The sequence below is a fragment of the Nansenia antarctica genome (genome assembly GCF_963989245.1).
Source record: "Nansenia antarctica genome assembly, chromosome: 1".
Classification (NCBI taxonomy): domain Eukaryota; kingdom Metazoa; phylum Chordata; class Actinopteri; order Argentiniformes; family Microstomatidae; genus Nansenia; species Nansenia antarctica.
The window spans coordinates 74,010,868-74,028,293 of NC_137674.1; the positions used below are offsets into that span (position 1 = coordinate 74,010,868).

At 43.7% G+C, this 17,426-nt stretch overlaps 2 protein-coding genes across 2 annotated transcripts; one reads left to right on the forward strand and one right to left on the reverse strand.

Moving 5' to 3' along the window:
- Positions 1-1,637: 1,637 nt before the first annotated feature.
- On the forward strand, positions 1,638-3,766 carry LOC308152947 (ankyrin repeat and SOCS box protein 3-like; the record flags this gene model as incomplete). Its single annotated transcript, XM_080526019.1, has 5 exons — positions 1,638-1,836; positions 2,082-2,252; positions 2,345-2,515; positions 2,752-2,929; positions 3,451-3,766. 5 exons carry the CDS (start codon positions 1,638-1,640, stop codon positions 3,764-3,766), a joined length of 1,035 nt encoding a protein of 344 aa, XP_080382145.1.
- A 12,682-nt stretch (positions 3,767-16,448) lies between these two features.
- On the reverse strand, positions 16,449-17,426 carry mc1r (melanocortin 1 receptor; the record flags this gene model as incomplete). The annotated part of the gene is made up of 1 exon (XM_080526029.1): positions 16,449-17,426. The coding sequence occupies one exon, from the start codon at positions 17,424-17,426 to the stop codon at positions 16,449-16,451; it is 978 nt and encodes a 325-aa protein (XP_080382155.1).

Genomic DNA, 17,426 nt, shown 5'->3' on the forward strand with positions numbered 1-17,426 from the left:
TGCCATCATATCAGCAGTGTGGTTGGCGCAGTGGTTAAGGCAACCATCTAGAGTTTCGAAGGTTGTGGGTTCGAGACTTGATTTAAGTTAAAGTCTTTTTTTTTTTTACATTTAGCCGAAGCCTTCATGCAAATCGATTTACAATCGATATATATCTGTCTAAGTGAATAATCTATCCATCAGTAATCATAAGAAAAAAGAATCTATGCCAAATCCAGGGTCCAGTTGAAGAACATCATTTACTCAGAAAGGCTTCAAACACCATTGTAATCGTGTCAGTTCTTGTAAATTAGCCTGCACCATCATTTTATAGCCTATATACTTACTATTACTATATTTTTGATGAGATTTTGGATTAGATTCAGACAACGAAATGCAATAAAAAGTGTGTCTGAAGAGGGATTTGAACCACCGTCTTAAAAAAGACATAAATACCACAGCAGCGGTCAATACCACTAGGCCATCATATCGATATGGCGGTTTATAGCCTGCTGCTGATATCACCACAGTAGTAAATATTCATTTATTAAAATATGAACATATAACAATAACTAGGGCTAGTATGACCTACGCATTTAATCGGTCAGCAATTTCTAGCCAAACCATTTCCCTCGCCTTGTTAATTGCGGCAGTATTACACTATTTTACATCTTATTTGTCGTCTTCATAAAGATCAATCTTCATTTCGACAGTTTGACTCTTTGGGGCTCTTTATGTCTGCGTGCACGTGCCCATATCGAGGATTTCTAAGCCGGTGTTCTGTGAACACTCATGACACAAGCCTGATCCTCGTTCGAGGAATCACTTGAGGCTTGAATTCCAATTCCGAGTTGCCTGATCGCAGGATTTATTTTAATCGCCGATATACTAATCAACGTTAGTGGAACGGCCCCCTGGTGGGTTGAGCTTTGTTTGGTTTTGTTTGTGTTATTTGTTTTGTTCATTTAGATGATTTAGATTTATGTAAGTTTCCATTTATTATATTACCTTGTTTATGTATTTTGTTTGTTAATCATTTATGTTTATTTGTGCACACGGGGACAGATGACTAGTTGAGATACCCTGGGTTTACATCTGCATACACGTAGGATATACCTGCTGTCTAGCACCCCAGTTTAGAGTGAGCACCACCCACTGTACTTTTGAGGTGCCTAGCACCTGTAAAGGGGGGGTGGGGTTATTATTTTGATTACTTTTATTTGGTGCCACTGTTAGTCCTCTCTGTTCCCTGTGTTGCTGTATTAATAAATATCAAGTTAATTGCAACCTTTAGTTTCCTGGTTTTTGTGTGACTGCACCCTCACTTGTCCTTCCTGTTGCTCTATGTTGCGCCCTTCTACCCCGAGTCACCAGGGGGCGTAACACTCGCCATCTGGCTACCTAACCAAGTAGTTCTTATATCAGTCAGATACTAGAATTGAATTGGACATGACATGAGGTGTTCACAGTTTACGAATAGTGTGGAAACGTATAATTGAGCGATCATTACCCCTGTCTCTGTCTGTTTTATCATAGCCTGCATTCCTTGCTTCTCTGATCCCTCCTGTCATCGCTCTCTCTCCATCTCCTCTTTCTCCATTCCACCCTCCTCTCACCACCTCTCCTCTCTTATTTCAGACTTGGTTGAGGGTGATAGGATGGACTTCACTGAGTGTTACACAGACACAGTTTCCAGCGTTGCGGCGGCAGTGCGCACAGGTGACCGGGGCCTGGTGCGTTCTCTGATCCAGAGTGGCCTCAGCGTGGACAGTAGAGACAACCGTGGCTGGAACGCGCTCCACGAAGCTGCGGCGGTCGGTGCAACAGCGTGTGTACGTGTGCTCCTCAGGGCTGCAGGTGAGAAATGAGTGGGAGAGCTTTGTGATGATGGCTGTCTGCATGCTTGGTGTTAAAATTGAATATTTACATCACTTTAGCCATTTATGCTCTGGTGAAATAGAGAGGATGAAAGGGACGGTGCCAAATTAGGTAGTTGAAACATGCCACGATATGTACTCCCCCTCTCAATCTTCCCTATTGTTGTGACTGTAGACCTTGTGCACTCTCACCTAAGATTCCCTCTCTCCATTGACTCTGAGCAGCAGGTTCCTCCCGCGGTCATTGTGACTATGTTGGCTCTGTAACACACAAGGGTGAGTCTGCTCTGTACCTGGCCTCACAACATGGACACCTAGCAGTGGTCAGACTCCTCCTCAGAGCAGGTGCCAACCTCAATCAGCCAACCACTGACCTGTCCTGTCCTCTCTACACAGGTAACACACACACACACACACACACACACACACACACACACACACACTATGAGGCTTGATTACTCAATGTCATTGTGTATATTTGTGAATAGCTGTAGATGGTGGGTATAAGGAGGTTGTACAGTTGCTGGTCAGGAAGGGGGCAGAGGTCAATGGAACACACACTGCTTCAAGACGGACCTGCCTTCACCAAGCTGCCTACACGGTACACATAGCTGCACGGTACGGACAGCAGGAATGCCTGCAAATCCTCATTGATGCAGGTACACAGCTCTGCATCTGTATGCTTTTTGTAAATGGCTGCTTGTGTGTGATGGCTTACTGGTGGAGTTGTTTATATTTTTCCTGTGCATGATCATTACAGTTGTTTACACTACAAAAAAGATGAAAGATAAGCATCCAATGCTATGTATGTATGTATGTATATATATATATAAATATTATGTGAGCCAATATACTGCCTATAAATACTGTGATATATTGCATATCTTGGTTGTAGGTGCGAATGTTAATGCCCAGGCATTGGACTTGGCTACGCCCTTGAAGCTTGCCTCTCAAGAAGGGCATGAGGGTTGTGTGGATGTTCTCCTCACCCACGGTGCTGACCCAAACCTAGTCTGCCATCGCGAATGGCCACAGCTCCCCATCCACTCCGCAGCGGAGTTCGGACACATCAGGTATGCAAACATGCATTTGAAACATATTTTCTCCTGCTCAAAGAAACATGGCATCTTCTCACATGTGTGTGGGTGTGTTTGTGTTTGTGTGTGTGGGTGTGGGTGTGGGTGGGTGGGTCGGTGGGTGTTTTTGTCTTTGTCCTTGCAGTATCCTAGCCAAGCTTATTACTGTGACGGATCGTGCATGTGACCGTGGAGTCTTCAGTGAGTCCGTTGTACATGGCTGTGGTGAATCATCAGAGCCACGCTGTGGAGCTGCTGCTGAGAGAGGGCTTCAGCCCAGACGGCCAGAACTGTAACTCTGTCTTAGGCTGGAAGTCACCCCTCTCCTACGCCCTCGGACGCGGAGATTACTGCTCTGTGTCTGTGTTGAGGTATACACACACACACACTATGAGTGACATGGATTGATTACTCATACACACATTTCCCTTGCACTCCACCAGTCTTACCTTTACTCTCATCTCTCTCTCTCTCTGTGTCTCTCTCTCTCTCTGTGTCTCTCTCTCTCTCTGTCTCAGTGAATGTGTCCGGTTGTTGTTAGCTGCGGGGGCAAGTTTAAATGAGGAGGTATGGGTGTATGCCATTTGCAACCACAACTCCGAGCAGCTGCAGCAAATAATCCAGCAAAGGAGTATCTCCAGACCAGAGCAGTTGAGTAAGAGCATCAACATATCCGGACCAGAGGAGAAGAGCAGAAGCATGTTCACGCCAGAGGAGTTGAGTGAGCTGTTGTATGTGGCGCTGAACGCAGGCGTACACACTGCTCTCTACTGGCTTCCCGCTCTGTTGCAGGCAGGACTGGAGCCCTCCCTTTTCCTGCAGCCCATCATGTAAGACACACACACACACACACACACACACACAAACTCTTATAAGCTAATGTCACTGCTTTACATCGTCTGTTGTGTTTGATTGGTTTCAGGCTGAAGAAGGCGGAGCCTGAGGTGCTAAGTTACTTCCTGGAGTTTCAGAATTGGTCGACTCTGCCGCGGCCGCTATTAGACATACTTGACCAGCGACGGACACAGAACACCTGGACTCCACGCTCACACCAAGGTAAGACACATGTCAAGTGTAAAACAGAATATAGCTGCCCAATTGCATATTGCCCTTATCCCAACACTCTACCCTGATAGTAGAGGTGTACAGAGATGTCATTATCGGTATATGTATCTTACTTTCCTGTCTGTCTTCACTATATCTGTCCAATAAAATGAAAAATATGAGTGGGACTGCCCCACGAAAAATCGTATCGAATCATGAGTTCAGTGTCCTATGTTGCAAACTAAATGGGCATTTTTATTTTGTGGCCATCAACAATGATATGAATCGATTTGAAGAAACATAATGGCTGACGCACAGACATGTCAATCATAGCTTTTTCCCGAATAATAACGAGCAACTTTGGGTAGAATCTGTGGTTCCATCGCATTACTTGTGCTTTCATCTCTCACATTTCACGTGTGTATTCTCATGAACTGCCAATTATGTAGTTCACTTGTTTTTAGGTGGTATGGGCTAGTGGTCTATTTGGCGAGTATATAACAGCCACATGTGTGTGTGTGTCCGTGTGCGTGTGTGTGTGTGTGTGTAGTGTCTCTGCCCTCTCTCTCTCACCTCTGCAGGCTCCAGATCAGGGTGATGTTGGGCTCTGAGACTCTGATGCAGACAGCTGTAGTTCAGCAGCTCCCTCTGCCCCCTCCACTACAGACATACCTCCAGTTTACAGACATCCTACCACCCTCGCAAACATGTTTGCACCCCCACCCTTAGAGGCATCCTCATGTCCCAGAGGTGCCTGTAATCGGGCCCCTATTATAGGGGATGTACGCAAACATAAGATTCAGCTTATGTCATTCCGCAGGGACTGGTGTCCTTCTGTTAGCACTGTTCATGACGCTGTTCTGTGTGGCTCTTCCCATGTGGTATTCCTCCATAATGACTCATTGCATTTTCATTAAGTATGCTAGGTGGAATATGCCTAAAGTCACATAGAGGAAAATCACTTAGAAGTGTCATTTATTATATTGCTATTGTATGACAGTTTCTTTTTTGGATTTAGCTTATTTGATATGTTGTTTGCTTGATTTGATAAGCATTGTGGGGTGAGTGTGATACCGTGTTCAAATGATTAAGAAATGTGACATTTAAGAGTGAAGAAAGGTCATGTGTAGACATACTTTTCATGCTGGACAGTGGTCCCCATACTGGTCCAATTTAACTTGAATAAACAAACTATTTTGATTGTAAAAGTTAGGCAAATGATGTATTTTTTCATGAGGGTGACGTATCACCGTCATATTCAAACTGTTTGTTCTATGTAGGGAGAGAATTGAGTCCTTGAGACTTGATTTCTCAATGTCTTCTCCCTTGTTAGTTCTTGCAAACTCATATTTGACAGTGAGAATAATTCATTTCTGTATGTAAATCATATGTAATTACCTTTTACTCAACTTTTGATTGAATATTAGGAGCTGTCTGTTGAGAAATTGTTATTAATATATGATTCGTCTACTAGGATAGTAGCTTCATATGTAATTTCTATTTTCATAATGTGTGACATTACAAGAAATGTAATAGCCTAATGTAATGCAATACTCAAGTAAATTGCACAAGAAGTAACAATGAAACAAACTCAGTCAGTTTCTACCTACTATACTAAAGGCTTGCATGCATTACCCTGGGGAGAAGGGGACAAGCCAGCACCTGCCTCTCCATGAAGCAGTTGAGGACCCAACAATCACATAGAGTGTAGAGAACAGTATGGGTCTGTTCTTTAATCCTCTCAAGCCCCTCACACATAGGATTAGCTAGCTAGTTGACTTCCTGTCCTGCTGCTAACAGCCTGTCCAACAACTGGGCTGACCGTGCCTTGGCAGAGAGATTCCACCTGTGGAAACAGCACAGCCAACCATAGCATCATGGTTCATGCTAACAATAATGCTAGCACCAGGATACCCTTTTTTCTCAGTGGGGCTCTGTTTGGGATTATGTGTTAGTACGTCTTTAATGATGGTCTGTGTGCTTCAAGTAGACAGGCCAGGGTGGATGGTATATGTGTAATGGATTTACAATGCTACAAAGCATTTTGGCAACTAACTAAAATGTTAAATTGTGTCTGGTCACGGACCGGTCAAGATTTGTAGTGAATACATCTCTGTATCATCCCTGATTCTTATTGGAAGCTTAAAAAATGTAGGCGATACTTCCACCTCATACGTTTCAAGGCAAATATGGCCATCTAGTGGTCAGCGACAGCCAGAGCCTGTGTTGTGTTTGTGACGTGAGGGCCAGTTTGTGGCACGGAATAAAGGGAAGTCAATGTACATGTATCAATTGATTGGAATTTAGCATTTTATGCTCTAGGCAAGGAGCCGGCCATAGACGGCAACCGTGGAGCAATTAGGGGTTCACTGCCTTGCTCAAGGATACCTCGACACGTGGCCAGCCAGGGTTCGAACTGCCGAAACTGCCAACCTTGCGATTATTAGATGCCGGCTCTACCTCCTGAGCTACAGCCGCCCATTAAATGTAGAAGTCATGCATCTTGTTTGTTTCCTGTCATCAGTATCTATAGACTGACATGACAGGAGTTGGGCGATAAGTACTGTGCCAAACAAACTGCTGGGCAGTCCTGAGTTTTTGGAGCAGATCCAACGTTTCCACTTGTTTTTATTTAATAACCGTAGTTTTTTTCTTTCAGCTTTTTGCTCTACATTCTGTATTTAAGTGTCTCTGGACAAAGATCAAAATCTGATCAGAGTCAGAATTATTTTTATTGCCAAGTATATTAACATAGCAGGAAATTTACTTGGTGAGGTTAGTGCATAGGAATAAAAAAACAACTATATAAGTGAAAAATTATTTAAAAGACAATGGCAAAAGAGAACAATAATTATGTTGGCAGATAGATGCAGATATGGCAGCTGGTCTGAATGCCATGTCAATGTGGCCTCATCCATATTTAAACAAAAAACCTTTACAGTTGTTGTTTCCCAATGTGGGTTCTGGAGTTTGGTTTCCTGTTATTTATTTAGTTATAAAGAGAACAGTTAATAGGTCTTTGAGCTCCTTCATGTACACATCCTATACAGATGCTTGTGTGTTTTTGCGCAATAATATTGTTTTGGGAGGTCAGTTTCATGCTAGTGTACTGTACAAACAAGCCATGATAATCAGAAAGATTCAGTTTGCTCTATCATAGACTATTATGGTTTGGGTCAAGCAGAGGGCATCTGCAGTAACTCAGTCAGTGTGCCTACTGTAAGAATCATGACCAAATTCTGAGCTTGAATCAGATTTGCTTACAACAAACATGTACAGAACAAAACACTAATCCTTTTTGTGCACTAGACAACACATGCTTATGTCTGTTAGGCACTAGATTGTATTTAAATAATAGATAAGTTCTATTGCCATGCAATCAACTTGTCAGTAAATTGTTGGAAGTTGGTATTTTATGCTCTAGGCAGCCATGCGACCCTGGAGCAATTAGGGGTTCAGCGTCTTGCTCAGGGGCACTTTGACAAGTGGCCAGCCATGATTCAAACCCACTGCGAGCTGCGACTTTTGCGATGATTAAACGCCGGCTCTAGCGGCTGAGCTGCTCTGGCTAAGTAGAGTACAGTACATGCTTCCATAATTCTAAATACCATAATTTAAGATTATTGAAACGGTTCAGAATGTTAATGTTTAGTGGAACAGAGCAAGTACAATCAGGTGCCCCTGAGGTCGTACTCCCTCTATTGAAGTCAAGCACTAGACCGTTGCATCCAACCCAGCATATCAAACAGCTATGTGAGTTCAAGTCTGTGATTGAGATCTGTGATTGGATGTGGTGACCCGCTCTAATTTCTGATTGGATATGGTGCTTCTGTGTGCACCTGGGTATGCACCTTAGTGAGGACCTCTCCTGGAGCCTACACACCAAGCACACGCTCAAGAAGTCCAGGCAGCACCTGTACTTCCTCCGGCGGCTGAGGAAGTTCAAGGTCGCACCATCCATCCTGAAGACCTTCTACTCCTCAGCCGTCGAGAGTGTCCTCACTGGGTGCATCTCCGCTTGGTACGGTAACTGTACAAAAAGGGACCAGGTAGCCCTGCAAAGGGTGGTACGCTCAGCGGAGCGCATCACCAGAGCGTCTCTGCCCACCCTGCAAGACACCTACTCTAAGCGGGTGAGAGCTAGAGCTCATAAAATTCTGAAAGATGTCACACACCCCAATTCTGGCCTGTTCACCCTGTTGAGGTCAGGGAGACGCCTTTGTAGCCTGAAGGCAAAAACAGAAAGGTGTTGGCGTTGAGTGAGTAATTTCACTGCATGTTTTACTTTGTATTTCTGTGCATGTGACAAATAAAGTACCCTTGAACCTTGAACCCTTGTGGTCTGGTGTCTGTGTACAGATAAGATTCCTAGAGATTCATAGTGAGGGAGTGGTGATTCCTAGAGTGGTGTGACAGAGCAGTTCTAAATCACACTTTTGGCAAAACACTACACACAATTCTCATTTGGCAAAATCTTCATTGATCAAATCTCATGGAAAACACTACCAACTCAATATACAGTATTTACAGTATACAGTATTTCTGAATTTAAAAAATATTGTTTATAACAGACTACATACACTGTAGCGTAACACTGAACATGCAAAAGGCCTACTGATAATCTTATCATAGTAGTGTTTTCCGTTCATCATAGTGTTTTCCATTGAGCACATCAGTAGGCAAGTGTCTATTCATTTGATGGTGCGTGTGTGTCATTTGAGGACAACATTTTATTTTGAACGACGTGTTGCAGTGGAGTTTGGGGTTTTGAGTGCGAGTTTTAAGAAAATTAGCCATGCTTTCAGAAAATGTGTGGCAGCAATTGAGAAAATGTATCTTCATCATGTCTATTAGAACTCTGAAACCTTGACCAAATGCTGTCTTTGAGTTTGTAAACATCATCCTTATCCAAAATACTGCTATTCAGAGGGACACTTTTTTGGCCTAATTCAAACACAACTCATCTTCCATGGTGTTGGAGCAGCGAGCTGAAGGTTGTTTGATCTCTCAGCCAAAGATGATGAGGGTCAGCTCCCCACCCTCAACACACACGCACACGCGCACTCACACGCACGCACACACACACACACACACACACACACACACACACACACACACACACACACACAGCTCCAATGTGGCAGGAATTCCAACTGGATGCCTATTAAGAGGTCAGACCAAAAATGTTTGTTGATATGAAAGCCCACCGTTATTACAGAACATTCCTGTCCCTCAGTCTTCCCAAGATACTCCTTCCTGCCCTGGCGGCTACCAGAGAGAGAGAGAGAGAGAAAAGGAAAAAGAGAAGCAATGAGAAGACTTGGAAACAACAATCCCCCTTGCTGTCTGAGAGGGATGATACAGCATGTCTGAGAGGGATGATACAGCATGTCTGAGAGGGATGATACAGCATGTCTGAGAGGGATGATACAGCATGTCTGAGAGGGATGATACAGCATGTCTGAGAGGGATGATACAGCATGTCTGAGAGGGATGATACAGCATGTCTGAGAGGGATGATACAGCCTGTCTGAGAGGGATGATACAGCATGTCTGAGAGGGATGATACAGCATGTCTGAGAGGGATGATACAGCATGTCTGAGAGGGATGATACAGCATGTCTGAGAGGGATGATACAGCATGTCTGAGAGGGATGATACAGCATGTCTGAGAGGGATGATACAGCATGTCTGAGAGGGATGATACAACATGTCTGAGAGGGATGATACAGCATTTCTGAGAGGGATGATACAGCCTGTCCGTCCAGACAATACTTCATCACCAGGCTTGATGCCCTGGTGCTTGTCACCTTCTTTCTGATCCTATTAGCTCACCTAGCCATATCATGACTGGCCATGTACACCACAAAGAACTATGTCTCTTATTAGCTCACCTAACCATATCATGACTGGCCACGCCACAAAGAACCATGTCTCCGCCTTATCAATGGAAGTATTATGTATCACAACGGTAGCCAAAACAGACAGGCTGCAATGGAGACCATTTTATAAAGCTTACAGAAATGCTTTTCATCTAACCCTGAGGAAACGGAACTGGGTCATTTGTGATGGGTGTTGTTTAAAATCCCAAAATAAAATCTATAAGGCTTTGATTTTAAAACGGAGATTAGAATCTACAGTAACTGAATTGAATCATTAACATGCCCGTAGGGCAACACTGTTTCCCTCCGTCAGTTTAAAAACTGCCTTTTCTCACACACACATAGTTGAATGGACCTTGTGTCTCTAGAGGAGACCTTCACTAGAAATAAAATGCATGGTAACATGTATCTCCATGTAGAAGTCAATCACATGACAGACAGTAATTACAGTTTCTCTCTATTGTGGAAACTTTCTTACAGTTTTTTCGGAATGCTTAAACACTAACAGTGATTCTTGGAGCACCATCGCTGAAACCATTAACACTTACAGCCAATGCATTTACCAAAATGTACCAAACAGAATGCCTGTTCTCTGCTTTAGACACACCTAACCCTAACCCTAACACACTTCTAACTGTAAACATCAGTCATTGCTGCACTATTTTGCCTTTCCACATTGACACATGTGAAAACCCTTTTAGATAATTAGTAATGAAACTCAGACTGTGTAAAACAACTGAGATATGAATTAAGGTCAGCTATACTATCCTATCATTGGTACTAGATCTGGAAGTGTATGGTGCTAGATTATTGATTGATCCCTGTCTTTTCAATGTGCCACATTGTCTTGTCTTGGCTCTTTCAGAGAGTCATGGAGCTAGATGCAGATCAAATCAAATCAAATGTTATTTGTATAGCGCATTTCTTACAAGATGCAACTCAATGCGCTTCACATACTGACAGAGCCGCAAGCAGGCAAAAGTAAAAAACCTGTACACTATGTAGCCAGGAAAATTCCCTTGCAGCCCTCTACTCATAGAGCGACTACTAACCAGTTTGCCTACCAGCACCCAGCGGTGGACCCCCACACCCCCCCCTCGGGGAGCCCCCGCTGCCCCACACACCCAGCCCGCCCCACCACCAGCACACCCGGCCCAGCCAAGCAAGCACAGACCATAAAGGCCCCGCACAAGGACGGCCAAGCAGGTGCCCCGGCGGCGGAACAGACCAGGCACACGGGGCAGCCGGGGCAGCTGGGGGCCCCCAAGGGGAGACCCAAGGACCACCAGCGCATAGCAAGCAAGCAAGGGCGAAAAACCTGTACACCATGTATCCAAGAAAAGTTCCTTGCATATTATCGGCGTACACACTGTCCATAAATTTAGTGTTATATCTGCATCATTCTGCATCCAGCATGGGCACAGGTCCCGCCAAAAGATCATCTCAAGCGCAGTTATGATGCAACAACACAATAAAGATGACAGCAATATAACCTGATGGTGGTCCAGGTCCTGGTACCGGTTCTGGTACTGCTCTAGGTGCTACTGGGAGCTAACAGTGCCTCATCAGCACCCAGGTCCTTTTTCCTGTCAACACAAAATGCAGTTCATCAGGGAGGGGATGAGGCCGGTTTCAACCTGGCAAAAACAAGGGGCCAAGGCAGAAATATCATCAGACACTGTGCAAACTTCTGCTATGCCCTGCACACTGAAAAACTGCTGCTATGCCCTGCACACTGAAAAACTGCTGCTATACCCTGCACACTGAAAAAGAAAAAGCCACAAGTGTTTTTCATTTCTCCTATTAGTGCGTAGTTGGTGCCTCATGTGCTTGTTGAAATGATTTATTGTACTGTTTAGTTATTTTTTTCTGAGTGGGGCAGTCCCACTCATATTTTTCATTTTTATTGACAGTTACAGTGAAGATTTAGACAGGAAGGATGGGTGAGAGAGAGAGAGGGATGACATGCGGGATATGTCCCCGGACGGAATCGACAATCGGAATCGAACCGGGGACCCTGCGGTACATGGTCAACGCTTTATCCACTACGCCACCTAAGCGCCCCTATTGTACTGTTTTGACACAACAAATAAATAATTTTAATGAGTTTGAAGAGTTTTGCAAGAATTGTTCTTTTTTAAGAGATATATAATGTTTTGCTGCTTTGGCGTAAGGTTTTGTGGTTACTGGTTAGTGTGTAGAGTTTTGCAAAAAATAGCCTAGTTTCAAAGATAGTGCCAATAGAGCAATCAGAGAAAAAAAAACAGAATAAAGCTTAATTTTAATAATTTTGCCATTTAGCAGACGCTTTTATCCAAAGCGACTTACAATTACGAATTACAGGGACATTCCCCCTGGAGTAACTGAGGGCTAAGTGTCTTACCCAAGGGCACACTAGTAGTGGTGTGGCTTCAGGCGGGATTTGAACTCACAACCTTCCGATCACAAGTCCAACTCACTATCCACTAGACTAGACCACCACTACCCCACCACTAAGCTTGATTTATTAAAAATGTCAATAGAGTATATTGATACCTGAAACAGATACTTACACGGATACATGTCAAGCTCTTTAAAATGCCTTTAATTAAACATTTCTGTAGCGATTGAGGCAGGTTTTGGTGTATGGCTGGAGAAGACCTGACGGTTCTAACGCACTCCTCTGTCTCAGGGTGTAGACCGGGCCAACACTGCTCTGTCTCAGGGTGTAGACTGGGTCAACACTGCTCTGTCTCAGGGTGTAGACCGGGCCAACACTGCTCTGTCTCAGGGTGTAGAATGGGCCAACCCAACCCAGACATAATAGGGATTAATTATATATTATCATTATGGTACTAACAATTATAGTAGCAATAATGACAAAATTATAGACTCATCATAATAGCAACATAAACAATAATAATGTACAATTAGTTAATAATGTACAATCCATATATATTTGGACACAGACAGACCTTTTGTAATTTTAGCTGTTTACCAAAACATCTTCAAGTTAGTTATATAATAAATATGGGCTTAAATTGCAGACTCTCAGCTTTAGGGTAAGGGTATTCACATCCAAATTGAAGGAAGGGTTTAGGAATTGCAGCTCTTTAATATGTAGCTCCCTCTTTTTCAAGGGACCAAAAGTAATTGGACAATTGACTCAAAAGCTGTTTCATGGGCCAGTGTGGGCTATTCCTTCATTATTTCTTTATCAAGGAATTGGAATATTCTGCAATGGCCGAGTCAATCACCTGATCTCAACCCGATTGAGCATGCATTTCACTTGCTGAAGACAAAACTAAAGGCAGAAAGACCCACGAACAAACAACTGAAGACAGCTGCAGTAAAGTCCTGGCAAAGCATCACAAAGGAGGAAACCCAGCACAAACAAATGTACATTTTATTTATGATTATGTTAATTTGTCCAATTACTTTTGAGCTCCTGAAAATAGGCGACTGTGTATAAAAATGGTTGCAATTCCTAAACATTTCACACAATATTTTTGTTCAACCCCTTGAATTAAAGCTGAAAGCACTTCAATTACATCTCGATTGTTTCATTTCAAATCCATTGGCATACAGAGCCAAAATTATGGAAATTGTGTCACTGTCCAAATATTTACGGACCTAACTGTAATTGTTTTTAGTGATGTCACGATTACTGTCATTACTATAATTATAAGTCATTCAAAAATAAATATAAAGAGTTGTCAGAGCAGTTGGCTATATGAGCGTCATATCATTTCATTCACAACATAAGCACATGCAAGTAAGTGTCTATAAGACCACATTCAAATAGCCTACAGTAAAAAATATAATACACATATCTACAATCATCAGTTTGAGGCTTGATCCTGATCCATCATGGCAAGATGGTCTAGAATACAGTTCCCTATGTTGAAGTGGTGAGTATTGATAACAGCTTTAGGCTTACTAAAGGATAATAAATAGTTATGTTATCAGTGTATCCATCCATAGGAATGTTGGTCTTGGTCATGGAGCCAAGAAGAATGTTAGCATTCACTGAACGTTTCGCAGAGTTCCAAGGCTTCGCGGATGTGGCAGTGTTGGGAGGTGTTGCGGGGAGTCCGTCGGGCGGATCCTGCCAGTTGAACATCCCCTGAGCGTTGTTCCAGAACGTTCCGGTGACTAGAACATAGCATAGGGGAGAGATGCACAGCTCTTCAACCATGAGTTGAGACGAGGTGCAGTCAAAGATCACAGGAATATGAAAGGACAGAGGCGTGACTCTGATTCAAAGTACAAGGTTCACAAAATGCATTATTCTAGGTCAAAATAACGTTGTCCATCAACGGCCTTCATCTACAAAATAATAGATTTATGAATGTTGTACTTTGAGCGAAAGTCACATCTAATACCCTTCCAGATAGCTAACAAAAAATAAATACAAATAAATTAATTAGGCCTAATTAAATAAAAAATAACATAAAGCCTCGTCTGAGTATATAGGTTGTACTGCATCCTATCTATATTTCGTTTTGGTTACTTGCAACAACTTAATCAATTGAATAACTGATGATAATAACACATTAAAAACAAACTGTTTAGTCGTGACTCGTGTGTGTATGGGGAAATTGCTATACATGTTTAGTCCACTGAATTAAACGAAAAACGTCACTGAATTACTCGAATGTATCATGTTTTCGTTGGCACATAGGCTTATATTCGTCCGTGAGAATGTCTTGCACACGTTATACAAAGTGATAGACCTATACTTCAACGAATAAATAGCTACAACTGCTGTAGTCTAGGCCTACTAGCAGATATTTGGAATATAAAATGCATTCAAGGCAATGCATTTCAAATTGCAAACATGAAGCTAAGAATCTAGGTGTGATTAGCCTCAAATCAAATCTATCACTAGAAATGCTTTTTATCATATACGGCACATTGCAAAAGTTAGACATTTTCTCCGGCAAGCTGATGCAGAAGTGTTAATGCATGCTTTTGTTATTACCCGTTTGGACTATAGTAACGGTCTCCTTTCATGGTCTTCCTAAGAAAGCTATTGGTCAGCTGCAATTAGTCCAAAATGCAGCAGCGACAGTTCTAACGTTCAGAATAGATTTCAAGATCCTTCTGCTTCTTTATAAAGCTCTCACTGGCACAGCACCAGAATACCTTTTGCATATCAGCCCAATAGAGCTCTCAGGTCTTCTGACGCAAGAGATTTGGTGTCAACACTAAAAAACCATCTTTTTAATATTGCCTAAATGATTAAATGATGATTATATATATATTGCCCGTATTGTCACCAGAACCCCTGTCATCAGTCACATCACCCCCATTCTACACCAACTCCACTGGCTCCCCATCAAACACCGCATCGACTACAAAATCCTTCTCCATACTTTCAAGGCCATCCATAACCTCGCCCCTCCATACCTGTCCGACCTCCTCCACATCAACATTCCCACCCGGTCCCTCAGGTCTGCCTCCTCCATCAACCTGACCGTCCCCCCAGCCCGTCTGTCCGGGTTTAGAGCCTTCAGCCGCTCCGCCCCTCGCCTCTGGAATTCCCCCCCCCCCCCCCCCCCGACATCAGGAACATTGATTCAATCTCCTCTTTCAAAACCCACCTCAAAACCCACCTGTTTACGCAGGCGTATCCCTGTTGATTTACTGTTCCCGTGCTGCTCTGCTACTAGCTATGTTTTATACTGTATATTTCTATGTATTTTGTATTTTGAATTCTTTGTAATCTGTTTTTAAATTTGTTGTTGTACGGCGACCTTGAGTGCCATGAAAGGCGCCTTATAAAATAAATGCATTATTATTATTATTATTATTATTATTATTATTATTATTATTATATAATGATTAAAGCACTTTGAGCTGCAACGTTTGCAGGTAAAGTGCTATACAAATAAAGGTTATATATCCCTCATGTAAACGTGACATGCAGGTCCTTTCTGACACGTGGCTGACCTATTAAGATGCAAGTAAAAACACAACACAGCCCAATCTTTTAAGCATCTGTCATTAAATCCATACAAAGCACACCAGGTAGACCCACGCTACATTTTGTGACCGATGTGGCTTCAACGATATTGTCCTAATTAGGATATGTTCCTAATTAATCTCCCACTACAACCTTTCTTGACCATATTCTAACCATTCCGAGCAGTTGCTGTCTTGATGGACTATACTTATTTGAGGTCTGGGTTGTAACTTTCCAGGTTAATAGCACTTGTTCCAAAGTCGATGTCTAAAACTGAACCCGTATATGCCTGGACCCTCAGCATTAAAACGGTCTTTCGCGTCCTTGAGAGAGTTGCGGTTGGATGCAGATGATAACTACATTTAGATATAGATTATTTAGATTATGTCATAAGTCCTTTCCTCCCATTCTAAGCATGCATCGGCCTGCAGAGCGAGAGGAGGAGAAAGATGGGTTGTTAAAGTTCCCATGCGCGCCACTGTGCGCAAACCTCGCCAACGACATTGAAGTGACTGCATGTGGCAGATTGTTCTTTCAGTTAATGCGTTTGAAACACCAACAACAGGCTTAACGTTCCCCTTAGCCTAGATCTGATAATAATACGTTAACAGTCTCTCTTCCTCCTGATGTAGCCTATCCTCTCTCACACGTTGAAACACCAGGAGCAGAACACCAGCTCCTTCAGCGTCTTGCGCAGTTCCTGACTCCGGTAGGCGTATATGAGCGGGTCGATGAGAGAGTTACAGATGATGAGGATGAGGAAGAGGTTGAAGTGGCTGAAGAAACAGGTGCAGAAGGGGCTCTTGGGACAAGTGAGAATGAGGATGAGGTGGAGAAAGAAAGGTCCCCAGCACACGACGAAGACCCCGAGCAGGATGGTGAGCGTAATGGCACCTTTCATACTCGTGGACTGTCGGCGGCTCTTGTTGAACGCCACGATGCGTCGCGAGTGCAGGTGCGCCAGGATGAACATGTGCAGGTAGAGGACGGCGGTGAACACCAGCGTGATGCAGAAGAAGGTGACCAGGCACACGATGACCGCGTTGTCGGTGTGGTAGACGATGAAGAAGGTGCTGGAGGTGGTGCTGGCCAGCCACACCAACACGATGATGGCCACGGCGCGCTGCGTGGTCATGATACTGTGGTAGCGGAGCGCGTAGAAGATGGTGATGTAGCGGTCCGCCGCGATGGTGCACAGGAAGGACAGCGACGACACCACCGAGCTGCAGATCATGATGTCGATGACATTGTCCAGGTGTCGCAGCCGGTCGGGGGTCACCACCAGCAGCCCGTGCTCGGTCAGCAGCATGAACAGGGTCTCCACTACGTTGCTGACGCTCACTAGCATGTCGGAGACGGCCAGGCAGCAGATGAAGTAGTACATGGGCGAGTGCAGGTTGCGGTTCTTGATGATGGCCAGCACCACCAGGATGTTCTCCACCAGGCTGATGAGGCCCAGCGTCAGGAACAGTTCCTGCGGGATGTGGATGTGCACGCAGCCCGTGGAGTTGTTCGTCCCCTCGGCGCTATGGTTGTGCGTCATGTTTCCATCAGTGTACATGGCGAGGGGACTCAGCTCCATGTGGTGCATAACGAAGTTCTGATGGGAAACGTTGTTCAT